The 24611-nt window shown below is 40.6% G+C and overlaps 1 protein-coding gene across 47 annotated transcripts in view; it reads right to left on the bottom strand.

Moving 5' to 3' along the window:
• TENM2 (teneurin transmembrane protein 2) overlaps positions 1-24611 on the bottom strand; it is a 1282302-nt gene that overhangs the window by 292072 nt on the left and 965619 nt on the right. For all 47 annotated transcript variants that reach the window (XM_055387572.2, XM_004042960.5, XM_063706913.1 and 44 more), the window contains one exon: positions 18654-18888. In XM_055387572.2, coding sequence (XP_055243547.1) covers positions 18654-18888 — 235 coding nt within the window. The remainder of the gene's footprint in view (positions 1-18653; positions 18889-24611) is intronic.

Genomic DNA, 24611 nt, shown 5'->3' with positions numbered 1-24611 from the left:
GGGATTACAGGTGTGAGGCACCGCGTCCAGCTGGGCTCAGTTGTTTTGGCCAACCCAATTCATGTTGACCTTGACTCCTTCTTCTAATATTTTCTAATGTAGTGGTCAGAATCAAGGGTCGACCTCCCTGAAGAGGGCATCTATTTTTTTCCACATCTGCATCACCAGGTCCCTTTTTCCCCTTTCTTTCTCTCTCTCTCTCTGCCTCCCTTTATCTCTATCTCCATCTCTCTCTCTTTATCTCTATCTCTGTCTCTATCTCCATCATCTCTATCTCTATCTCTGTCTCTCCCTTTCTGCCTGAATTAGCTATTTGGGGTAAGCTCTGTGAAGAATGCTATACTTCGCTCTTTTCCCCAAACTGAATGGTATTATGAATTTGAAGATGCACATTATCGACAGGACATGAGGATGTCCCCATTGTAACACTGCTTTTATGTTTCCAAAGACAAAGCAAATAGTAGTGAAACTGAAAAAACAAAGTATACGCAGACACATACTGAATATGCCCCTTCTACCTTGTTCCCCACCCACCCCAGTGCCACCACTCGCACGATTATATTGAAATTCTCGGTGGGTTTAAACGCATGTGTGCCACCCTTACCCCCTGCTGCACTGAAGCTTACAACCTCTAATAATATCAGATTAATTCACTGGAGTATAAACAGCAATGGGCACCATTATGAACATTAGGACACGTTGCATGTTAGGACAAAAATTTTTATCTAATTAAACACAGAACTATTCTGATATTACCTATACTCATTATGGAGCTATCTGACCCCTGCAATCTGTCCCACCTACACACACCACAACAAACAGAATATACTGCATTGCTGAGAATATTAGGAGCTTGAAGCATGGAGTTAAATGTTTCCCATTCATGGTTTTATTAAAAAGCAAAACCAAAAATTCTTCAAAGTCATTCAACTTTATAAGGCAAAACTGCTTCTCCAGCCATTTCCAAGAGATAGGAAATGCATCGAGATGTTTTGAGTTAACTTTCTCATCATGAGCCCTCATAAAGAGCACTGGTTAGTAAAACAATAAATGAGCATGTTTTAATTAGAAAATGTGGAATCCAAGCACTTTTGCAGGAAAGAAGATGATAGCTTAAAAGAGATGTCAGGAGACTAATAAAAGTTAAAATGCATTAAGTGGCCACAGTGAACTCAAAAGTAAAGTCGTGGGACGTTTGAGAAGTCAACCAGAGAGGGTGATGAGTCAGAAGGGGGAAGGAGTTAGTCAGTGAAACTTAATTTTTTCGACTTCTTATTGGAATCAGCTGTAAACCCCCTTCTGTGCTCTGGCAAGTGAGATAACTCAATGTCCTGCAATTTCCCCACCCTGGCCGGGACTGTGTCTGCCTGGAGGAGAAAATCATTACAATCAGGCAATATGAGCTGGGCTGTGACCAAACTAACATTGAATGTGGCCTGAGTTGGTCTGTGGCTTTTGCCTGCCAGGCCTCCATTTCAGGGTCTCCTAACAGCACAATGTTTGGTTATCGGCCACACTCCTTCCTCTCCACTATGAGGCCCCCACATGGGCACGTGATCCAGGCCTGGCCAATTAATGTGGTCTGCTCGCCAAGACTCCAGGCTTGAGGCTTGGGTCAGTTGTGGGCATGTGACTCTAGTTGGATTCCATGAGACTCAATCAAGGGAGTGTTGTTGAAATGTCAAGAAGAAGTGCTTTACTTTCTGTTAGGTTTCTAAGCTTTGAGAATATAGCATATAGTTACCATAAAAATCCCACAAAAGGAGGCCTACATAACAGCGATGGTAGAAAGTAAAGAAGTGCAAGGCTGAGAGACTCCCAAAGCCTGAGTTTAAGTACTACTTGAATCCTGTTCTGTCAGGATCTTCTCTCTGTCCCAAATCCTCCACTTTCTCAAGTTTCATTTTCCTGATATGTTGAAAGGGGACAAGAACATCTGTATTGGTCTGTTCTTACGCTGCTAATAAAGACATACCTGAGACTGGGTAATTTATAAAGAGAAAGAGGTTTAATGGACTTACAGTTCCACATGGCTGAGGAGGCCTCACAATCATGGCAGAAGGCAAGGAGGAGCAACTCACGTCTCACATGGATGACAGCAGGCAAAGAGAGTGCTTGTGTAGGGAAACTCCCCCTTATAAAACCATCAGATCTCATGAGACTTATTCACTACCATGAGAAGAGCATGGGAAAGACCCGCCCCCATGATTAAATTAACTCCCACCAACAGGTCCCTACCACAACACGTGGGAATTGTTGGAGCTATAATTCAAGATGAGATTTGGGTGTCAACACAGCCAAACCCTATCAACATCTCTCCCCTAAGGGCTTTAATTCAGATAACATGATGTAAAGTGCCTAGTATCCTACTGGGCACAAAGTTGGCATTTCAGAGATGATTATGTCTAAAAACAAAGACCAAAAGGAGTGGTCCGTGGTTTCCAAGAAGTGAAAAGATTGTCAATAGAGCTACAATGTCTCCTTGTATGGATTCTGAGAGTTAGAAGCTGGAAAAGATGACTGAGTACAAGAACATCCAGAAAATGCACATGTGCATAGCACCGCCCCTTGCACAGGGGGCTTGTAAATTTATTCCTTCATTTTCCTGAATTGGTGAGAGTGGGGATGGGGGAGAGTAGAGCTCCTTAGAGTCCCACCAAATGCTTCAGTGGGCCTAATAGCTCCCTATGCCTTCTCATCACATGTCCCCAAGTATAGTGGAGAGGATCTGGGTTGATAAGAAATAAGAAAGTCACTAAGATCATCGAAAATTCTTATCTAAGAACATACCAATGTTAAGTAAAGCAACATTTCCCACCTTCCCTTTAGGGCGGGATTTTAACCCTTTGTTCAAATAATTAAAAAATAAAATAAAAATTTAAAGGTCGTATTATTGGTGTGCAATACCTTTACAGGAGTATTAATTGTTGAGAAATGGACTCATGAATGCTGGTTCGCAATTGAAGCTCTAGCAAATTGAAATCTGATTTCAGTACCATTTAACACATAGAAAAGAATTGGTATTCAGTCTCTTTTGAACTATAAGGCATACACAGCTTAAGTACAAATGACAGAAATTGGAGGTATTTCCTGACTCCTAAACAGTTATTTTGAGCAAGAAATGATTCAATAAGGGATTTGAAAAATACACGATTTTGAGGGTGATCCTTTGTGCAGCGCTTTGCCATGACCTCTCAAAGGAGTATTTGCAAAGAATACTCACAGAATGGCCCCAAATTGTCTGGTGGGTTTTGAAAGAAAAAAACCTAATGTAGGAAAAGTTTTTTTAAACATTCCCATAAAATCTAAAGGATGCAGCTGCAGCTGAGCAGAATGGCTGAGTATCTCGTGACGGTTTGCAAGTCTGGGGACATAAGATCCCAACTCACAAAAGCAAATAAGGCCAAGACTAATAAATCAAAGGTACCTTCAGAAAAGTTGCAGGACCTACTTCCCCTGCCTGGTAGGACTGCGGATGCCTTATCTGGCTTCTGCGAAAAGAAAAGGATCATCAGGGAGCCAGAATTAGAAAGGACTTGCGCTTCATCAAGTTTCTCCCTGTCGGAGCCAGATAAAATATCCTCTGGGAAGACTTCAGGAAGTGCCTCAAGGGAATGACAGTTGATATTAGTTGAATGGGTGAAAGAGCACAGACAGAGATGGAAATATTTGGCTTTTTTCAACTGTGAACTTAACCCCAGAGTCTTCGACATTTACACAGACTCAGGGCAAAGTCTTGCTCTTACAATGCATGACCACAGGGTGGCCTCAATTTGTAATTGGGTCCCCACGGTAAAGGCTGCTGAGGGATGGATTTTTCTTTTTCTTTTTTTTAAGTTCTTTCTACCTAGAGACTTAGCTGTGGTACCCTGCAATAAGAAGTTCAATTCCTCAATAAGTTTTTAATTTTGTAGAGGCAGGCAAATTTAAAAAGGACAGCTTCTCCTTAGGTACCTCCACTTTCCAGGATGCTTCCAAGTTTGCAGACCATGCCAAGAATAGGCTGGAGTGGTCTTGAATAAGATGTAATGCTTGTTTCTTTCTTAATGCACCTTGTAATTTGCACACGTGCCACAACACTTTATTTATTTTCTTATTAATGGGTTCGAGTGTGTTTAACACCACAAGCCATAAATTACAGAGCAGTGGATTAGACTAGGCTTGCTTTATTTTCCTGCCAATTATCAGAAAGTGATGTGGGGGATGAGGTGCCCCTCCTAACCAGCTTTTTCTCTGCCACCTCCCTTGCCTCCATCCAACAACCAACCCCCTTGTTTCCATCTGCCAAGAAAAAAAAAAAGACACAGCCTGGTCTCTCATTGGTGAGCTTGCCTATTGAGCAGCTCAGTTATTGAGATTAATAAGCTGCCAGTTTCCAAGGAAGACTAAGAAAACTGCAAAATTAAAGTGCACTGCAACATGAAATGCTGCTGGTGGCCAGGCGAGATCGTGGTGTCAAAAAGGCAAGGTAAAGCTATAAAATAAGGCTGAGCTTGAAAGGCTAACCTAAAGGTCTCATTAATTTCCATGTAGCCTGTGATGAGAATTTAGAGGGGGCATAATGTTTCGCAATACAGAGAAATCAAGCTGCCTATTGATTTGAAAGTGCTTCAATGCATTTGGTTCACCCAGAATGAATCCTACCTTTAAACCTCACTTGAAAACATTAAAAAACAAACAAAAAAGCAAACAGGTTGCCTAGGTTTAATATTCTAAAGATCAGGCTTGTCAGTGATTCTGTCAGAAAATTAATCCTTAGGTAGAAAAATCAATCTGAGAACAAGTTTGGAATAGTCTTTGCACTCAGCATGGTGAAGATGTTTCAACAATCTTGTTTCTTCTCTGTGAAATCCTTATTTACTGAAGGTCTTGAATCTTGATTTCCAAATACGCACTACCAATAAGGCATCCAGATTAGTCTAAGACTGCTTCTTCTTGAAGACAAAAAGTGTGTTTTTAAAAATTCTGACACCAAAATTAGATTCCTTAGATACCACTCAGCAAGCCCAACATGCTCAATTCTTTTTCTGAGCACTTGTCATGCTTCCTGCTAACAGGAACAAGGATGATATTCAAGGGATGCCCCAAGGGTCAGCCATGGCACCCATGGCTGTTGCGCTTTCTCCCAGCAATCTGGCAGAGCTCTGTTTAGAATGAAAAAGATCCTACGAGTTGCAGAGCTAAACAAGTAGCTGTGCTTCTTAATTCTCCCTTGTCAATCTGCACTCACATTTTATAATATGCAGGGCATAAAACCTCTCCCTGTAAATCATATGCTATGCTGCCACCACCATGGAGTGGTGAGGCCTCAGATTTACCATCCGGGTTGCCACCAATTCCTCACAGCTGCAGAGAAGGGTCTCTTGCATCTGGCCTGGCTTATGAGTTTGACAATGACTAAGTCTATGTCCAGTAACAGGCTGGAGTTCATCCCATAGATCATTTCTCGCCTTATGCCACTTGTAATGCATTGACTTCATTTCATGGCCTAAGCAAATTAATTTGTTGTTTGCCATCAGGCTAGGCAGAGTTTTTTCCACCCCCCACCCTTCCTAGTTCCCCAGGCATTATCATATGGTCATTAAGAATATGGGATTTAAAGTCAGGTCAACCCAGGTTCAAATTTCAGCTCTGTCACTTACTAATGGGTGACATGTAAATAACTTAATTCCCCCAGCCCTGGTTTCCCTGTATTTTAAATATGGATAGGAACATATACCTAACAAAGAGCTTAAGGGATTAAATGGGATCCTGTAGGTAAAGCTTAGTGCCAAGCAAAAAGTATTTGACAAAGAAAAGTTAGTATTCACAGGCCTATATGATTGTGTGAAATAAATTTAACAAATTTCTGGAGAGAATTTTTTTTTCTTTTTTTTTTTTTTAAGATGGAATCTCACACTATCACCCAGGATGGAGCGCAGTGGTGTGATCATAGCTTACTGTGGCCTCCACATCCTGGGCTCAAGAGATTCTTCCATCTCAACCTCCCAGATTACTGGGATTATAGGTATGAACCACTGCATCTGGCCTGGAGAGACATTTTTTAAAGAGAAAAATCAATTGCTGAGGGCTTTGGATATACTACATATGCTATTATCTGTAAATGGATGATTTTCTGTGTTATACATATTATTTTAGAATCAAAATAAGTCTGGTCAATAACTGCACTCAATTTTCTTGCCTCATAAATGTAACATGTCCAAAACCGAACTTTTGTTTTCTGCCACAAAAACCTGTTCCTTCTTCAGCACATGACATTGCTATTCACCCAGACATCTAAGTAAAAAACTTGAAGAATCCTAACCTTCATCTTCAAATCCCAGCAATCATTAATTTCTACTGATCCTACCTTCACACTATACCTCACATCTTTGAATATTCAGCACCACTCCCTAATTAAAGGCATGCCACTTTTTATCTTAACTATTATTTTATTTTCCAAACTGGACCTTTAGTCCTGCATACTTTCCACTCTAACTGCCCCCCAATCCATTTATCATAGGGCAGCTATGATTATTAAAAGCAAAAAGCAGAGTATATCTTAGTATTTTGCTCTCCTGCTTAAAAAGCTTCAGTGACTTTTAATTGTTTTCGAGGTAGAGTCCAAAAGCTTTAACATGGTCCAAAGCCTTGATCCATCTTGCCCTTGCCTACCTTTCTACTTTGCTTTCTCTTGCTTTCTCTTTCTGGCACCCTAGTGTTTCTGCCCCTAGTGGCTCATTCTTTTTGTGATCTAGAGCACTCTTTAAGCCTGATTAACCCCTACTCATCCTTAAGGGCTCAGCTTAAATGTCCATTTATTATGGGTCTGGCTTCTTCAGCCGTCTGAGGCACTTACTGCATTTGTCATGGTGTAAGGAACATTTGTTTATGTTCTGTCTGCTTCCAGCCTAGAATCTCCATAAGGACAGGGGTTTTGTTTTTCTCCTTTGCTGGATCCTCAGTGCCTGACACATGGTAGGTTCTCATAGCTATTTCTAGAAAAATTAATGAATGACCATTTAAAAAGGCAAATTGCAAACTGTTTTGCAGCTTGAGGATCTTGATGATTAAAATTAGGGCTTCTAGTATGTCAGGACAAAAGTGAACTCAGAGAGAAGTTTTGTCCTGCTTAGGGATTCTTTTTTGTGATCTGCTGCTCAGATAGATCCAAAGAGAGACGCTTGCTTCAGCAAAACACACAAAGGAAGAAAAGTTAGGTTCTGTCACTGAGCTACTTTCTACTGTTTTAGACAAGGGAAGTTGACTTTAGAAACTCCCAAAGAAGCAGCCGACCAGGAAGATTTCTCACCTTGTCACTTTCAGCAGAGGAAGGAGTAGATAGGTGATATTGAACAAGAATTGCAAGTAGACTTTGTTTCAAAACCTTCTGTGAATAGGCTGGGAGGAAGGTGGAGGGTAGAGGGATTCTGTAACACACTACTTAAGAAAAGACAGTACAGACTGCTTGCAGTTAGTTCTGCCTTATGTTTGATTTTCGTTGGATTATATTATGGTTTATACATGAATAGACTGCTTTTGGTAGTACAAATTTATATGCATTGTTATTTTATTTAACATTGATACAGAACTTCCCTTATATGCTTGTTTGTCTTTTGTTAAATTCCAAACAGTCCTATTTTCTGGTTATGCCTCCTTAATCAGCCCCTCCAATGTACTCATCATAGAAAAAAAAAGAAGCATAGTTCAGAGAAGATCTAACATCCTTCATTAAGACTGATGGGGACATCAAAAGAGCAATTCAGAGAGGAAAGGACCCACTCCCCACTGGTCTAAGGAGACACACTGGACTAACGAGACACACTTTGCATTCTGGGAGTGGCAGAATGCCTGCTCATTACCTCTCAGAGTTTTGAAATTATTCCATCACACCCAGAAATCTGTATTAATGAGAGTAAGGGTGGTCAAGCTGTTTGTAAATTTACACCACATTTTCAAAAATGGTGACTAAATTATAATCAACCTTCAGAATGTCTTGCTTTTAATGGTTCTCTTTCCTGGAGAGAGACCAATTCTTATTTGGTATGAAAGACAGAAATGGAAATACTAGCATGGCATCATGCTCCTAAAAAAGAAGAAATCCCATATCTATACTCTCTCATGGCTAAGAAATTGACACCAATAAACTCACAATATTTTAGCATTTGAATCAGTGAATTCATTCAATTATCTATTGCTAAGACTATATGGAAAAACAGTGGTGAATGAGAACAAATAATAATATGCTATCATATCTGACTTTACTTATGTAATAGATAAATTCCTATTCATCCCTCAAAACCCAGCTGAAGCAGCCCTTCAGCTATAAAAATTTTCTTGATCTTTCTCGGATAGTAAATCGCTTCTTCCACTATAAAATCTCTGTAACTTTTAGACTTCCATTACTGTATATGTTGAACTATCTTTTTGCTTATGTACCTGCCTCCTCCTTTAGGTTGGATGATCTTTAATGGGACAATACATGTTTTAATCAGTATCTTGCCAGTACCTAACATAGCTCTTGGCATACACAAGGGACTCAATAAATATTTGCTAATAAGAGACTGAACTAATAACAATGCACTTTGGTTGTGTCCCTACCCAAATCTCATCTTGAATTGTAGTTCCCATAATTCCCATGTGTCATGGGAGGGACCCAGTGGGAGGTAGCTTAATCATGGGGGCGGTTACCCTCATACTGTTGTCGTGATAGTGAGTGAGTTCTCATGAGATCTGATGGTTTTATAAGGGGTTTTCCCCCCTTTTGCTCAGCAGTTGATGCTGCCATGTTGAAGAAGAGTGTGTTTGCTTCCCTTTCTACCATGATTGTAAGTTTCTGGAGGCCTCCCCCGTCATGCTGAACTGTGAGTCAATTAAATCTGTTTCCTTTATAAATTACTGGGTCTCGGGTATGTCTTTATTAGCAGGGTGAGAACAAACTAATACAAATAATATTTAAAACAGAACCATACATTTCATCAGTTCTATGGACTATGACTAGAATTTTCATACATGAGACTAGATGCATATTCTATGTGCTCAGTTCCATGAGTGGAGTTTCAAATATTTACCAAGTTTTGCACCTTGTGCTGGATTTCTGCCAACAACTCCATCCCAAGGAGCTCTAATCCTTGGCTCTTGAACATATGGATCAAAGAATACTCAGACGTTGTCTCACTTTTTTTTTTCCTTTTGATGGACGTCAAGGTTTTGGCACTCCTATCTTCCCACCAATTTTTTTCTTTAATGTGCTTCTTCCAAAATTAGCATTGAGAAGTCCTAATCCTTGGAGAAAAGCCAAATATTCAAAGGATCTGAAGAAGGACTCTAGACCAGAAAGTAAATTCTGGAAGAGCTTACTTTAGGAAAGCAGGACAGTGATCTGCGTGGTTTCATTGGTCCTCTCTACCAGATATTTGTCAAGAGGACACTTTATTACAAAAAGTTATTCAAAATAAATCTAGAAAACCAACTGATTGCATCAGGAGCTGGGAGCTGGGAGATATGTTTATGTGTTTCGTGTGTTCTTATCATTAAGGGAAGACTCATTGCCAAGAGCAGACACTCTGGTGGATCTGGTCCTGTAAATGTAACAACTAGGGCAATAAACCTAGATTTGTGGTTGTTCACCCATCAGACATTCCACCACCTTATTTTGGGTGTAGGAACTTCCAGTGTTTCATCCAACATGGCTCATAGTTTACTATCTTTCTGAAGCTTTAGACTTCCTGCAGGTTACTTTGTCCCTCTATCCCTAGATTCTGCATCTTTAAATGGCCATAATAAAAGTCCCTTCCTACTTCATAGGATTGTTTTCAGGCTTGAGTGAGATAACGCATGTAAAGCATTAATGTTCAGCATATATAAACTAAACAATAACAACTGATTGATAATGGTCATGGTGGTCCTCTTCTTTTTCTACAATAGCTATTACATCTCCTCTTCCCTTTCTTTCCTTCCTTTCTTCTTCTTCATCTAGTCCATTCTAAGTAGCATTTATATCCAGAAACTATTTTTCAAATAATAGTCTGTTAATGTAAAAATAGGCTGACTAATTAACAAACTCTATGGCAGTTTGTAAGTGTGGAGAGGAAAAAGACAGAAAATACCATCCAGCCTTTAAGACCATTATCAACTTTGACAATATCCTGAGTTAAGCCTGGCCAGCCAGTCAGCTTCCAGCAAAGCTGTTTATTAATGGTTTACTATATCAGGGCAGAAGTTTAAATATCTCTATTATATACAGTTTTTATTGACTTTACATATTTTAACCTTTAAAGATTAAGATTGTAGACATGGTTAAAAATAACCTATAATTCTGCTGGCTGGCAAGATGGCCGAATAGGAACAGCTCTGGTCTACAGCTCCCAGTGAGATCAACACAGAAGCCAGGTGATTTCTGCATTTCTAACTGAAGTACTAGGCTCATCTCACTGGGACTGGTTAGACAGTGGGTACAGCCCACAGAGGGCAAGCTGAAGCAGGGTGGGGCGTCGCCTCACCCAGGAAGCACAAGGGGTCAGGGAACTCCCTCCTCTAGCCAAGGGAAGCTGTGAGGGACTGTGCTGTGAGGAATGGTGCATTCCAGCCCAGATACTATGCTTTTCCCACGGTCTTAACAACCCGCAGACCAGGAGATTCCCTTGGGTGCCTACACCACCAGGGCCCTGGGTTTCAAGCACAAAACTGGGTGGCCGTTTGGGCAGACACTGAGTTAGCTGCAGGAGTTTTTTTATTCATACCACAGAGGTGACTGGAACGCTAGTAAGACAGAACCGTTCACTCCCCTGGAAAGGGGGCTGAAGCAAGGGAGCCAAGTGGTTTAGCTCAGCGGATCCCAACCCATGGAGCCCAGCAAGCTAAGATCCATTGGCTTGAAATTCTTGCTGCCAGCACAGCAGTCTGAAGTTGACCTGGGATGCTCCAGCTTGGTGGGAGGGAGGGGGGTCCACTATTACTGAGGCTTGAGTAAGTAGTTTTCCCCTCACAGTGTAAACAAAGCCACTGGGAAGTTCAGACTGGGCAGAGCCCACCACAGCTCAGCAAAGCTGCTGTAGCCAGACTGCCTCTCTAGATTCCTCCTTTCTGGGCAGGGTACCTTTGAAAGAAAGGCAGCAGCCCCAGTCAGAGGCTTATAGATAAAACTCCCGTCTCCCTGGGACAGAGCACCTGGGGGAAGGGGCGGCTGTGGGCACAGCTTCAGCAGACTTAAACATTCCCACCCTGCCGGCTCTGAAGAGAGCAGCGGATCTCCCAGCACAGTGCTTGAGCTCTGCTAAGGGACAGACTGCCTCCTCAAGTAGGTCCCTAACCCCCATGCCTCCTGACTGGGAGACACCTCCCAGCATGGGTTGACAGACACCTCATACAGGAGAGCTCCAGCTGGCATCTGGTGGGTACCCCTCTGGGCGAAGCTTCCAGAGGAAGGAACAGGCAGCAGTCTTTGCTGTCTGCAGCCTCCGCTGGTGATACCCGGGCAAATAGGGTGTGGAGTGGACCTCCAGCAAACTTCAGCAGACCTGCAGCTGAGGGGCCTGACTGTTAGAAGGAAAACTAACAAACAGAAAGGAATAGCATCACTATCAACAAAAATGACGTCCACTCAGAAAACCCATCTGAAGGTCACCAACATCAAAGACCAAAGGTAGATAAATCCACACAGATGAAGAAAAAACAGCACAAAAAGGTTGAAAATTCCAAAAACCAAAACACCTCTTCTCCTCCAAAGGATCACAAGTCCTCACCAGCAAGGGAACAAAACTGGATGGAGAATGAGTTTGATGAATTGACAAAAGTAGGTTTCAGAAGGTGGGAAATAACAAACTCCTCCAAGCTAAAGGATCATGTTCTGACCCAATGCAAGGAAGCTAATAACCTTGAAAAAAGGCTAGAGGAATTGCTAACTAGAATAACCAGTTTAGAGAAGAACATAAGTGACCTGAGGGAGCTGAAAAACAAAGCACAAGAACTTCGTGAAGCATACACAAGTATCAATAGCCAAATAGATTAAGTGGAAGAAAGGATTTCAGGGATTGAAGATCAACTTAATGAAATAAAGCATGAACACAAGATCGAGACCATCCTGGCTAACACGGTGAAACCCCATCTCTACTAAAAATACAAAAAAATTAGCTGGGTGTGGCGGTGTGCGCCTGTAGTCCCAGCTGCTGGGGAGGCTGAGTCAGGAGAATGGCGTGAACCTGGGAGGCAGAGCTTGCAGTGAGCCGAGATCGCGCCACTGCACTCCAGCCTGGGCAACAGAGTGAGACTCTGTCTCAAAAAAAGAAAAAAAAAAAAGAACGAAAAGGAATGAACTAAGCCTCCAAGAAATATGGGACTATGTGAAAGGGCCAAACCTGCATTTGATTGGTGTACCTGAAAGTGATGGACAGAATGGAACCAAATTGGAAAACACTCTCCAGGATATTATCCAGGAGAACTTCCCCAACCTAGCAAGACAGGCCAACATTCAAGTTCAGGAAATACAGAAAACACCAAAAAGATACTCCTTGAGAAGAGCAACCCCAAGACACATAATTGTCAGATTCACCAAGGTTGAAATGAGGGAAAAAATGTTAAGGGCAGCCAGAGAGAAAGGTCAAGTTACCCACAAAAGGAAGCTCATCAGACTAACAGTGGATCTCTCTGCAGACACGCTACAAGCCAGAAGAGAGTGGGCGCCAATATTCAACATTCTTAAAGAAAAGAATTTTCAACCCAGAATTTCATATCCAGTCAAACTAAGCTTCATAAGCAAAGGAGAAATAAAATCCTTTACAGACAAGCAAATGCTGAGAGATTTTTGTCACCACCAGGCCTGCCCTACAAGAGCTCCTGAAGGAAGCACTAAACATGGAAAGGAAAAACTGGTACCAGCCACTGCAAAAACATACCAAATTGTAAAGACCATCAACACTATGAAGAAACTGCATCAACCAACGGGCAAAATAACCAGCTAGCATCATAATGCCAGGATCAAATTCATACATAACAATATTAACCCTAAATGTAAAGAGGCTAGATGCCCCAATTAAAAGACACAGACTGGCAAATTGGATAAAGAGTCAAGACCCATCAGTGTGCTGTATTCAGGAAACCTATCTCACATGCAAAGACACATATAGGCTCAAAATAAAGGGATGGAGGAAGGTCTACCAAGCAAATGGAAAGCAAAAAACAAAAAAGCAAAGGTTGCAATCCTAGTCTCTGATAAAACAGACTTTAAACCAACAAAGATCAAAAAAGACACAGAAAGCCATTACATAATGGTAAAGGGATCAATGCAACAAGAAGAGCTAACTATCCTAAATATATATGCACCCAATACAGGAGCACCCAGATTCATACAGCAAGTTCTTAGAGATCTACAAAGCAACTTAGACTCCCACACAATAATAATGGGTGACTTTAACACCTCACTGTCAATATTAGACAGATCGACAATCAGAAAATTAAGAAGGATATTCAGGACTTGAACTCAGCTCTGGACCAACTGGACCTAATAGACATCTGCAGAACTCTCCACCCCAAATCAACAGAATATACATTCTTCTCAGTACCACATCACACTTATTCTAAAATTGACCACATAATTGGAAGTAAAACACTCCCCAGCAAATGCAAAAGAATGGAAATCATAACAAACAGTCTCTCAGACCACAGTGCAATCAAATTAGAACTCAGGATTAAGAAACTCACTCAAATCTGCACAACTACATGGAAACTGAACAATCTGCTCCTGAATGACTACTGAGTAAATAACAAAATTAAGGCAGAAATAAATAAGTTCTTTGAAACCAATGAGAACAAAGACACAATGTACCAGAATCTCTGGGACACAGCTAAAGCAGTGTTTAGAGGGAAATTTATAGCACTAAACACCCATAGGAGAAAGCAGGAATGATCTAAAATCGACACCCTAACATCATAATTCAAAGAACTAGAGAAGCAAGAGCAAACAAAATCAAAAGCTAAGAGAAGACAAGAAATAACGAAGATCAGAGCAGAACTGAAGGAGATAGAGACATGAAAAACCCTTCAAAAAATTAATGAATCCAGGAGCTGTGTTTTGAGAAGATTAACAAAATAGATATACTGCTGGCCAGACTAATAAAGAAGAAAAGAGAGAAGAATCAAATAGACACAACAAAAAATCATAAAGGGGATATCACCACTGATCCCACTGGGATCCCACAGTGATCCCATAAACTACCATCAGAGAATACTATAAACATCTCTATGCAAATAAACCAGAAAATCTAGAAGAAATGGATAAATTCCTGGACACATACACCCTCTCAAGACTAAACCAGGAAGAAGTTGAATCCCTGAATAGACCAATAACAATTTCTGAAATTGAGGCAGTAATTAATAGCCTACCAACAAAAAAAGCCCAGAACCAGATGGAATCACAGTTGAATCCTACCAGAGGTACAAAAAGGAGCTGGTACCATTCCTTCTGAAACTATTCCAAACAATTGAAGAAGAGGGACTCCTCCCTAATGCATTTTATGAGGCCAACATCATCCTGATAGCAAAACCTGGCAGAGACACAACAAAAAAAGAAAAGTTCAGGCCAATATCCCTGCTGAACATTGGTGCGAAAATCCTCAATAAAATACTGGCAAACTGAAGCCAGCAGCACATCAAAAAGCTTCTCCACCATGATCAAGTCGGTTTCATCCCTGGGATGCAAGGCTGGTTCAACGTATGCAAATCAATAAATGTAATTAATCACATAAACAGAACCAATGACAAAAACCACATGATTATCTCAACAGATGCAGAAAAGACCTTCAATAAAATTTAACACGCCTTCATGCTAAAAACTCTCAATAAACTAGGTATTGATGAAACATATCCCAAAATAATAAGAGTTATTTATGACAGACCCACAGCCAATATCACACTGAATGGCCAAAAGCTGGAAGCGTTCCCTTTGAAAACCGGCACAAGACAAGGATGCCCTCTCTCACCACTCCTATTCAACACAGTACTGGAAGTTCTGGAGAGGGAAATCAGGCAAGAGAAAGAAATAAAGGGTATTCAACTAGGAAGACAGGAAGTCAAATTGTTTCTGTTTGCAGATGACATGATCGTATATTTAGAAAACCCCATCATCTCCGCCCAAAAATCTCCTTAAGGTGATAAGCAACTTCAAGCAAAGTCTCAGGATACAAAGTCAGTATGCAAAAACCACAAGCATTTTTATACACCAATAATAGACAAACAGAGTGCCAAATGATGAGTGAACTCCCATTCACAATTGCTACAAAGAGAATAAAATACCTAGGAATCCAACTTATAAGGGATGTGAAGGACCTCTTCAAGGAGGACTACAAACCACTGCTCAACGAAATGAGAGGACACAAACAAATGGAAAAACATTCCATGCTCATGGATAGGAAGAATCAATATAGTGAAAATAGCCATACTGCCCAAAGTAATTCATAGATTCAACGCTATCCCCATCAAGCTACCATTGACTTTCTTCACAGAATTAGAAAAAACTACTTTAAATTTAATATGGAACCAAAAAAAAGCCCATACAGCCAAGTGATATAGCCTAAGCAAAAAGAACAAAACCGGAGTCATCACGCTACCTGACTTCAAACTATACTACAAGGTTACAGTTACCAAAACAGCATGGTACTGGTACCAAAACAGATATATAGACCAGTGGAACAGAACAGAGGCCTCAGAAATAACACCATACATCTACAACCATCTGATCTTTGACAAACCTGATGGAAACAAGCAATGGGGAAAGGATTCCCTATTTAATAAATGGTGTTGGAAAAACTGGCTAGCTATATTCAGAAAACTGAAACTGGAACACTTCCTTATGCCTTATACAAAAATTAACTCAAGATGGATTAAAGACTTAAACACAAAACCTAAAACCACAAAAACCTCAGAAGAAAACCTAGGCAATACCATTCAGGACATAGGCGTGGGCAAAGACTTCATGACAAAAACATGAAAAGCAATGGCAAAGAAATCCAAAATTGACAAATGGAATCTAATTAAACTAAAGAGCTTCCCCACAGCAAAATAAACTATAATCAGAGAGAACAGGCAACCTATAGAATGGGAGAAAATTTTTGCCATCTATCCATCTGACAAAGGGCTAATATCTAGAATCCACAAGGAACTTAAACAAATTTACAAGAAAAAAACAAACAACCCCATCAAAAATTGGGGGAAGGATATGAACAGACACTTCTCAAAAGAAGACGTTCATGTGGGCAACAACCATATGAGAAAAAGCTCATTATCACTGATCATTAGAGAAATGCAAATAAAAACCACAATGAGATAACATCTCATGCCAGTTAGAATGGCGATCATTGAAAGTCAGGAAACAACAGATGCTGGAGAGGATGTGGAGAAATAGGAATGCTTTTACACTGTTGGTGGGAGTGTAAATTGGTTCAACCATTGTGAAAGATAGTGTGGCGATTCCTCAAGGATCTAGAACCAGAAATACCATTTGACCCAGCAATCCCATTACTGGGTATGAACCCAAGGGATTATAAATCATTCTACTATACACATGCACACATATGTTTATTGCAGCACTACTGACAATAGCAGAGACTTGGAACCAACCCAAATGCCCATCCATGATAGACTGGATAAAGAAAATGTGGCACATATACACCATGGAATACTATGCAGCCATAAAAAAGGATGAGTTCATGTCCTTTGCAGGGACATGAATGAAGCCGGAAACCATCATCCTCAGCAAACTGACACAGGAACAGAAAACCAAACACTACATGCTCTCACTCATAAGTGCGAGCTGAACAATAAGAACACATGGACACAGGGAGGGGAACATCACACACCGGGGCCTGTGAGGGGGCAGGGGGCTAGGCGAGGGATAGCATTAGGAGAAATACCTAATATAGATGACGGGTTGATGGGTGCAGCAAACCACCATGGCATGTTTATACCTATGTAACAAACCTGCACGTTCTGCACATGTATCCCAGAACTTAAACTATAATAAATTTTAAAAAAGCATAATACCCGATAGGTAGCTTTTCATTCCTCAATTGGAATGTTTTTAATGTTTGAACCAAACATGCATGCCAAAACTGCACCTAATAAAATTATAATTATATTCTTAATATCATTAAATACCCAATCCGTGTTTAAATTACCCCAATTGTCTTCACAGATTTTTCGTGTTAGTTTGGATTAAGAGTCAAACAGTTGTGGTTGTTATAACGTTTACTTTGTTATGTAACCATTCTTTGTGTGAGAGCCTGTGTGTGTGTGTGTTTTGTGTGTGTGTGTGTGTGAGTGAGTGTGTGTGTGCACACGCATGTTAGGTATTTTTTGTGGAGGAAAACAATAATAATGCAGCACCCTTTGTATTTTGCTTAGTGCTTCATTTTGTGTCATTTTATTTATTTCTGTACCAATTCTTTTAAACTAATGTTGAGATCAAGGATATTTATTAGCTTAGGTTCATTCTTTTAGTTTCTCTTAATAAAGCAAAAATTCTTAAAAAATCCTATAATTGTCAGAAAATAAAATTAAAAGTTTGCAGTGATTATAGTGACAAAGATGTATAACATATTAATTTTCAGGATCTTATAAAAAACAAAAAAATTATAGATAAGAAACAACTCCAAATGCCATGACTTTCAAAATTGCTTCCAGCTGTGTGAAGAGAATTCACTGGCCATTATCAGAAACATTACAGATTATTTCTGTCTTTCCTCAAACCTAAGTTATTAAAGTTTAAAATCTATTTGGGAACTTTATGAAGGGTCAGTATGAATTAGCCCTCCTCTCTGTTCCGTCTCCATGGTTCTTCCAGACAAGGAAACAATAGCATTTGAAACACACAAACCAAGAATGTGCCTGGGGATAGAGCAGCAAGGCTGTTTCAGAGTCTGGCCAACCCACACAGAGCCTTCACTGTCAGTGACATTCCAGCCCCTCCATACCCTGACTGACAGGTCTTCTTTCAGATCATTAAGGTGTATATGGTTTTGGAGAACAGAATCGAAGGTGAAAAAAGGACAGAAGCAAAGGCTACACAAAACAAAGCCAGACCTGGAGATCATTTTCAAACTCTTCCCTCCTCACGTAAGTGCTTCCCCTTTTTTCTTGTTTGTTTTTATACATTATTGTTTGCCCCACAGGCATCAAGCTGTTAGTGTGTACAGGAGGGATTAAAGTGAGACTGCATGTTGGATGAAATATAAATTTAAATTATACTTCTGTCAGTTTGGAATCAGGGATTGTTTCTCAAGGTCTCCCCAAACACTTAATTTCAAATGAGTCTTCATTTATTACTTCAAGAAATGCCAAATGCATAATTTATCAGCAGCTTTCAGTCAATATACCCTTATAAGCATGTTTCCCATGAGCCTTCGAGTAAAAATATGTTATGCTAATTCTATTAGTTGGGTACACAAGAGCTATCTAAGAAAGTAAACAAGCTTTAAAAGGAGACACATGTGAACGAAGAAATACCTGTCAACCTACTGTCCAGGGTCAAATTACCAAGGGAACAAGGAGGTGGTAAACTTGTCTCATTATTTATACCCAGAGGGTCTCTCCGACTGGAACTCTGAGACACCCAGTGGCTCTGTGTGGTGACTCAGGGGTAAGGTGACACTGAGTGTGACTGTGAGCTGGCGATGGGGACTTACCGGGTCTCCAGTGGCACGTTGCTGTTTAGCACCCAGCTGTCCTGAAGCTGAACGGACTCTGGTGTGGTGGCCAGGTCATTGGGCGCTGGGGCCGGGGCGTGGATCTGACTCCGCCGATTGGTCAGTGAGTTCCTGTTGAGGGAGTTGGCGGACGAGTGGTGATGGGACAGCGTGTGGTTGTGAGGGGGTGGGAGAGGGGGCCTCAGAGTCGACTGGCTGTGGTGGTTCGGAGGGCCTGAAAAAAAAAGGAGAAATGACTGTTAGCGTCTGCAAATTCCAGTCTCAGGCACTCTGCAAACCTCTGGAGGAGAGTTTCAAACCAAAGTCTCTAAGCTGACAATTGCTGAAAGCTGCAAGCTAGAGTGACAGATAAGACTGCGGCAGGCATCCCAGAGTCAGTTACAAATAAATAATTGGCTTTGATTTGCATTTATCCACATGCATCAAATGAAGAATAATGAGAAACTAATTTAGCAAAACCAGGTGGATAAGGGCTGACCAGAGGAATTATTTGAAACATATTAATACTGCAATGAAAGTAACATGACATTCAAGGCTGATCACTGTCGTAACAAGTCCCTATTCCCTTTCCAGGTAAACTAGTATACTGCACACATTCTTTTCAAAAATTTCATCTTTTGAAGATATTAAGAATATGGCACACTCTAAGTCAGGGAGTAGCACCTTTAAATACCTATAGGGACTAGGCAGGAAGGTGGCGTGGGCTAGCTAAGGACTGAGTTGAGGTGAAGAGACTAGGGGGCAGCCCTCACTCAGCACCAGGTCAATTTGGTCACGTGGGAATGAGGGAGAGAGCTCAAGGCAGCCGTAATTTCTAATTTCTCTAGAAAAGCTGGAAATCTGGACTTGTAGATAAAATGTCCTAGTTTTTAAAAATGTTGACAATTCAAAATAAGATTTACATATATGTATGTGTGTATACACACACATTTGTGTATGTATGTGTGTATACACACACATTTGTGTATGTATGTGTGTATACACACACATTTGTGTATGTATGTGTGTATACACACACATTTGTGTATGTATGTGTGTATACACACACATTTGTGTATGTATGTGTGTATACACACACATTTGTGTATGTATGTGTGTATACACACACATTTGTGTATGTATGTGTGTATACACACACATTTGTGTATGTATGTGTGTATACACACACATTTGTGTATGTATGTGTGTATACACACACATTTGTGTATGTATGTGTGTATACACACACATTTGTGTATGTATGTGTGTATACACACACATTTGTGTATGTATGTGTGTATACACACACATTTGTGTATGTATGTGTGTATACACACACATTTGTGTATGTATGTGTGTATACACACACATTTGTGTATGTATGTGTGTATACACACACATTTGTGTATGTATGTGTGTATACACACACATTTGTGTATGTATGTGTGTATACACACACATTTGTGTATGTATGTGTGTATACACACACATTTGTGTATGTATGTGTGTATACACACACATTTGTGTATGTATGTGTGTATACACACATTTGTGTATGTATGTGTGTATACACACATTTGTGTATGTATGTATGTGTGTATATATGTGTATATGTGTAATATACACATATATATCTATTTTAAAATGAGAGTGAACAAAACACACCTGTGAGCCCGCTCAGCTCAGCAGGTTGCTAACTTCTTTCCTCTGAGAGATGAACCCTGAGGACTCAGTCTCTGGAGAAGGTCATGGCAGATGTTTTCAAGCCATGACCCCGACTCCAAATTGCATCCTGCGTTTTTTTAAATAACAAAATCCTCTATCCTTGCAGGAAAAACAAAGGAGAGCTCTCCCTTGGAAAATATCCCCTTGTAGATATCGCTGTCTCTGACAACTCCACACAAGGTTTTCCTAGCAACCGATTCTCAATCTACAAAATGAAATATTTTAAGCATAATGAAAATGAAAGTAGTTCGCTATGCGATGAAGCCTATAATTTCGTTTTAATGGATGCTGAAACATGACTTTTAATTTGTGTCCTTTGAGAAAGTTTCATTTTTTGAAGCTTCCAGTCAGGGCTGGCAGCTCACCAGGTGACTGCTGAGCCTTGTCATTTTTGGCCCCTGCCAACTTTAAAAATCCTCAGCCCCTGCTGTCCTGGCTTTAAGAAGTTGGCTCAAGTCATTTAAACAAGCAATTTGACACAAATTTCAACTACTTGTCTCCTTATGTGGCCGGGCTACATCTCCAAAAGGTGTAATCTACATTCTGGGGTTCCTGTGCAGGCTGCAGAAACATTCTGAAGAAAAGACAACATGTCAAGAAGATACTAGGTTTGGAGAGCATCCTGACCAACAAAAACAAGAAGGAAAAATACGGAGGAAACAGGTTCCTTGAAGTTCGCATCTCTAGGCTGAAATTATTTGGGTGATTTTTTTTTCTTTGTGATGTTTAGAAAAGGACAGTGACAACAAAAACCCAGTGGGAAATACCACTGTACAGTTGTATAGATTTTAAATCATGTCCTCCAAATGAACCTGTAATTCCTATTTTACATTATGCATCAGTGACATTTTAAATATATCTTTGGGGGAGTTTCATAGCTGTAGCAGGCTATTATATTTTCTGGCATTGTTGTCTGTCTAGTAATGTATTATTACATAGTTATTTAGCATTTGTCTGTCTCATATTAGTGGAAAGAGGTGGGAAAGTGGGGTGAAATGATGTAATAATGATCCTTCAGGGATGCTATCCAAGCCCCTCGCACATGGTTAATGAATTCTCATGCCTTTCTTTCCCCCTCTCTCAACTCCCATCCAAGTGGCGTCATTATTCCCCATTAGTTAGGTAATTACGAGACTTGCCTCAGGAAGATGGGGCGGGTCAGTGCACAAGTGAGAACCTGCCCTCCCCAGCCCTAAGTCCTAACTTTCCATCTCCCTCTGTCCTGGCCCCCCACCCTCCCCTCTCCAGACCACACACTCTTCTAAAGTACAAAGAGGCCATATAAAGGATTTAATTCCCTAAATGAGATACCAGACCCTCCTCCTTCCTGTCTATTCACTCTGAGCGAAGTTCTCCTTATCCACTCCAGCTTGTGTGGCCCTTGTGAGGTCCATCTGTGTTATGTGTGGGCAGAATTCCTGCGGTTGCTTGTGTGCTGACAATATCCAGGGCTGGTCCCCAGGGGGAAGAGAAGCACCGACCTGGGTGCCACGTGTTATGTTCCAAATAAAATGAATTGGGCGTTTTCCAGTTAACTAGAAGAGAGGTCAAGTTCTCTTTTCATTTATCCTAATGAGAAAGCCTAGAGCTTCCTGGGGGAAATGGAGAAGGAAGAGTAAGGGAAGATGGAAGAATACTTAATTCTCTGCTCACCCAGCCCTCCTATAAAGCAACATGATATTTCATTGCAAATAAATCAAATTATTGACAGCAACAAAAACAAAAATTATCCAGCGTTCTTGGTATTGGAAGACATGCTCCTCCTAACTGTTGCTCATTTTCACCACGGCATTGATTATATTTGCTCATTTGTCTATCTATCCTGCAGTCATATTTCCCAACGAGGTGCAGGAGACAGAAGGAAAAGACGATTACAATACAGAGTGGTAAATGCGACCCCTGGGATATATACAGAGGAATGTGGGAACATCTAGGAGGGGCATTTAGCTAGAGGTTAGGAGATAAAATCTACAGAACCGGGTTCAAGAATTGAGTCTGCCACTTTCTAGTTGTGTGAACCTGGGCGTGCTACCTCATATCTTTCATTCTCAGCTTACTCATCTGCCAACTGGTGAAAACAGCAGTAACTACCCGCTAAGGTTGCTGTGAAAGTTAGAGAGGAAGGATGAATGTAAAGTGCTAAGCATGCTGCCTGATGGTTGGCAAGTCCCTGAAAACCAAGTGTAGAGAACAGTGATGGGTTCTTTCAGGGATGAAAGGATGGATAAGACATAACTGCAGCTCTCAGGGACCCCAGATTTGAGTAGAAAAATTAAATCCAAATTTCATCTATCTAGGGCAGATGTCACAGACTGACAGCCCTCAAGCTGAATATTATCAAAAATTCAAAGTTGAGATTTTGCATAGTGTTCCAGATTTCTGACTTCTCTTGAAAGCAAAACCAAAAAGAAAATATGGAGTCTGTATCCGCTCAAAACAACTGGATAGAGCTGAATGCTGTGAGGGGTGGGGTGGCTTATCTGATTTGCCATCAACCCTAGCGATCCCTGTTCTCTTAATTTAGCTGGCTGTATGTATTTATGTTACTGACGCCTAATAGTATGTTTTTGACTCCTAGTTTCACTCGGGTGCCCTGGTATTCAGTATAAGTAACATACCTCTAGTATGAAGCACCTCTGCTACAACAAATGATCACAAGCACCTTTTTGCATTTATCACTTTTCACTACAGTCATCCAACACACTTGCTGGGTGGGAAGGTTTTCTGTTTCAAAAATGCAAACAATGCTGACAACGTGCCTTCTTGCTTTCCAAAAAGCCAAAATACATGAAAAGCCCTTCTGTAAAGCAACTGATGTCTTCAACCTACTATGAAACGGAGATGAATAACTCAGCTTGATGAAGGAACCCTCATGTCCACTGTAAGCTCCATACATTTATTGGGTTTAATTAATGTGCATATTACTAAGAGCTCTTCTATTACATAAATATGAAATTACATAATAATGCAATTTAAACATAAGAAACTATATAAGGTAAATTCTTACACAGTATCAACCTAATCAGTATGCTATTAGTAGACAAAAGGCAACTGTCATTAAAATATTGGTGCTGACCTGATACTGCCCCTGATTTACCTTCAGTCCAGAACCTGGAATTTATTTTTAGGTACTGCATGGCTTTTAGTCCTAGGAAGAAGGAACTGTCTTATTGGCTCTTCACTAAAAACCAGGGGAGGTATAGGTAAGGCACCTGGAAAAGATAAGTGAATTTATAGAGAAGATGTTTCCTGTATGTTTAAAAATCAAGGGCTTCAATGAGCGCTGCTGTCTGTCCTGCTAAAGAATGGTCTGTGCTTCTGCGCTTTTAGATTTTCTGTGGGACAGTTGTTGCCAGCTGATTTTGAGAGGGATGCCAGTCACATAGTCTGTCCTTCCTAAATGCCTACTGGTTGGCAGTGAAACTTGAGAAAAATGAAGCAGTGCTTCTTTGTTGAGTAACAATACCAATTCCGGTAAAGTCAGATGTGGGAAGTGAAAAACCTTGGCATATCAACTTTTGTGTTGACTCCATTAGAGTTGCTCATACGGCATGGGGAAACAATCAATGCCCACGTTTTAAACAACATATAAAGGAAGAATTTCAGGGGCTCTAAGGAAGAAATTGTTAATAATCGACTATTGTTGTTGCACTCTGCCTAAATAAATAGCTGGAGGACGTGTTTAGGTTGGGTCTACTTTTGCCAAGCATCGACAAATAGTTGGGGTGGGAAAGCAGGGACAAATTAAACCAGGCTTGTCTTGCGCCATAGTCTTCACCAATTTTTCCTGGTGATTAGAAATGATGATAAAATATATGAAAGAAAAAAGTAAAAGTAAGGGCCTGCCTAGCTGCTAATAAATCACTCATTCCTGGGAATGGCATGCCAATGGTTGGTCTTTAACATTTTCAACTCCCTCAGACCCTCAGATGACAAATTAACCACAAACTCTTTGCCTTCTTCTCTTGAACCACATTTTAGGGCAAGTTACATCTCGATAGCAATTTAAAGGTTCTAAAAGAGGAGATGGTGTTGGCAGAGACTTGAGAATCTCTGGTTGATGATAACTGGCACCAGGACACCCTGTTCAAATTTGACCTTGAATTGGCCAGAGGGAATTGGGGGTGAGGATTTTCAAGAATAACAGTGTCTGGTTAGACCCAAGGAGGACAGAGTCTGTTGCAGATGTTCAGGCTAGCGGTTGGCTTGAATCCCTGCTTGGCCACTGACCAG

This window comes from Gorilla gorilla, chromosome 4, assembly GCF_029281585.2.
Source record: "Gorilla gorilla gorilla isolate KB3781 chromosome 4, NHGRI_mGorGor1-v2.1_pri, whole genome shotgun sequence".
Classification (NCBI taxonomy): domain Eukaryota; kingdom Metazoa; phylum Chordata; class Mammalia; order Primates; family Hominidae; genus Gorilla; species Gorilla gorilla.
The sequence above is the reverse complement of the archived record's forward strand: the minus strand, read 5'-3'. Positions and strand labels throughout refer to the sequence as shown.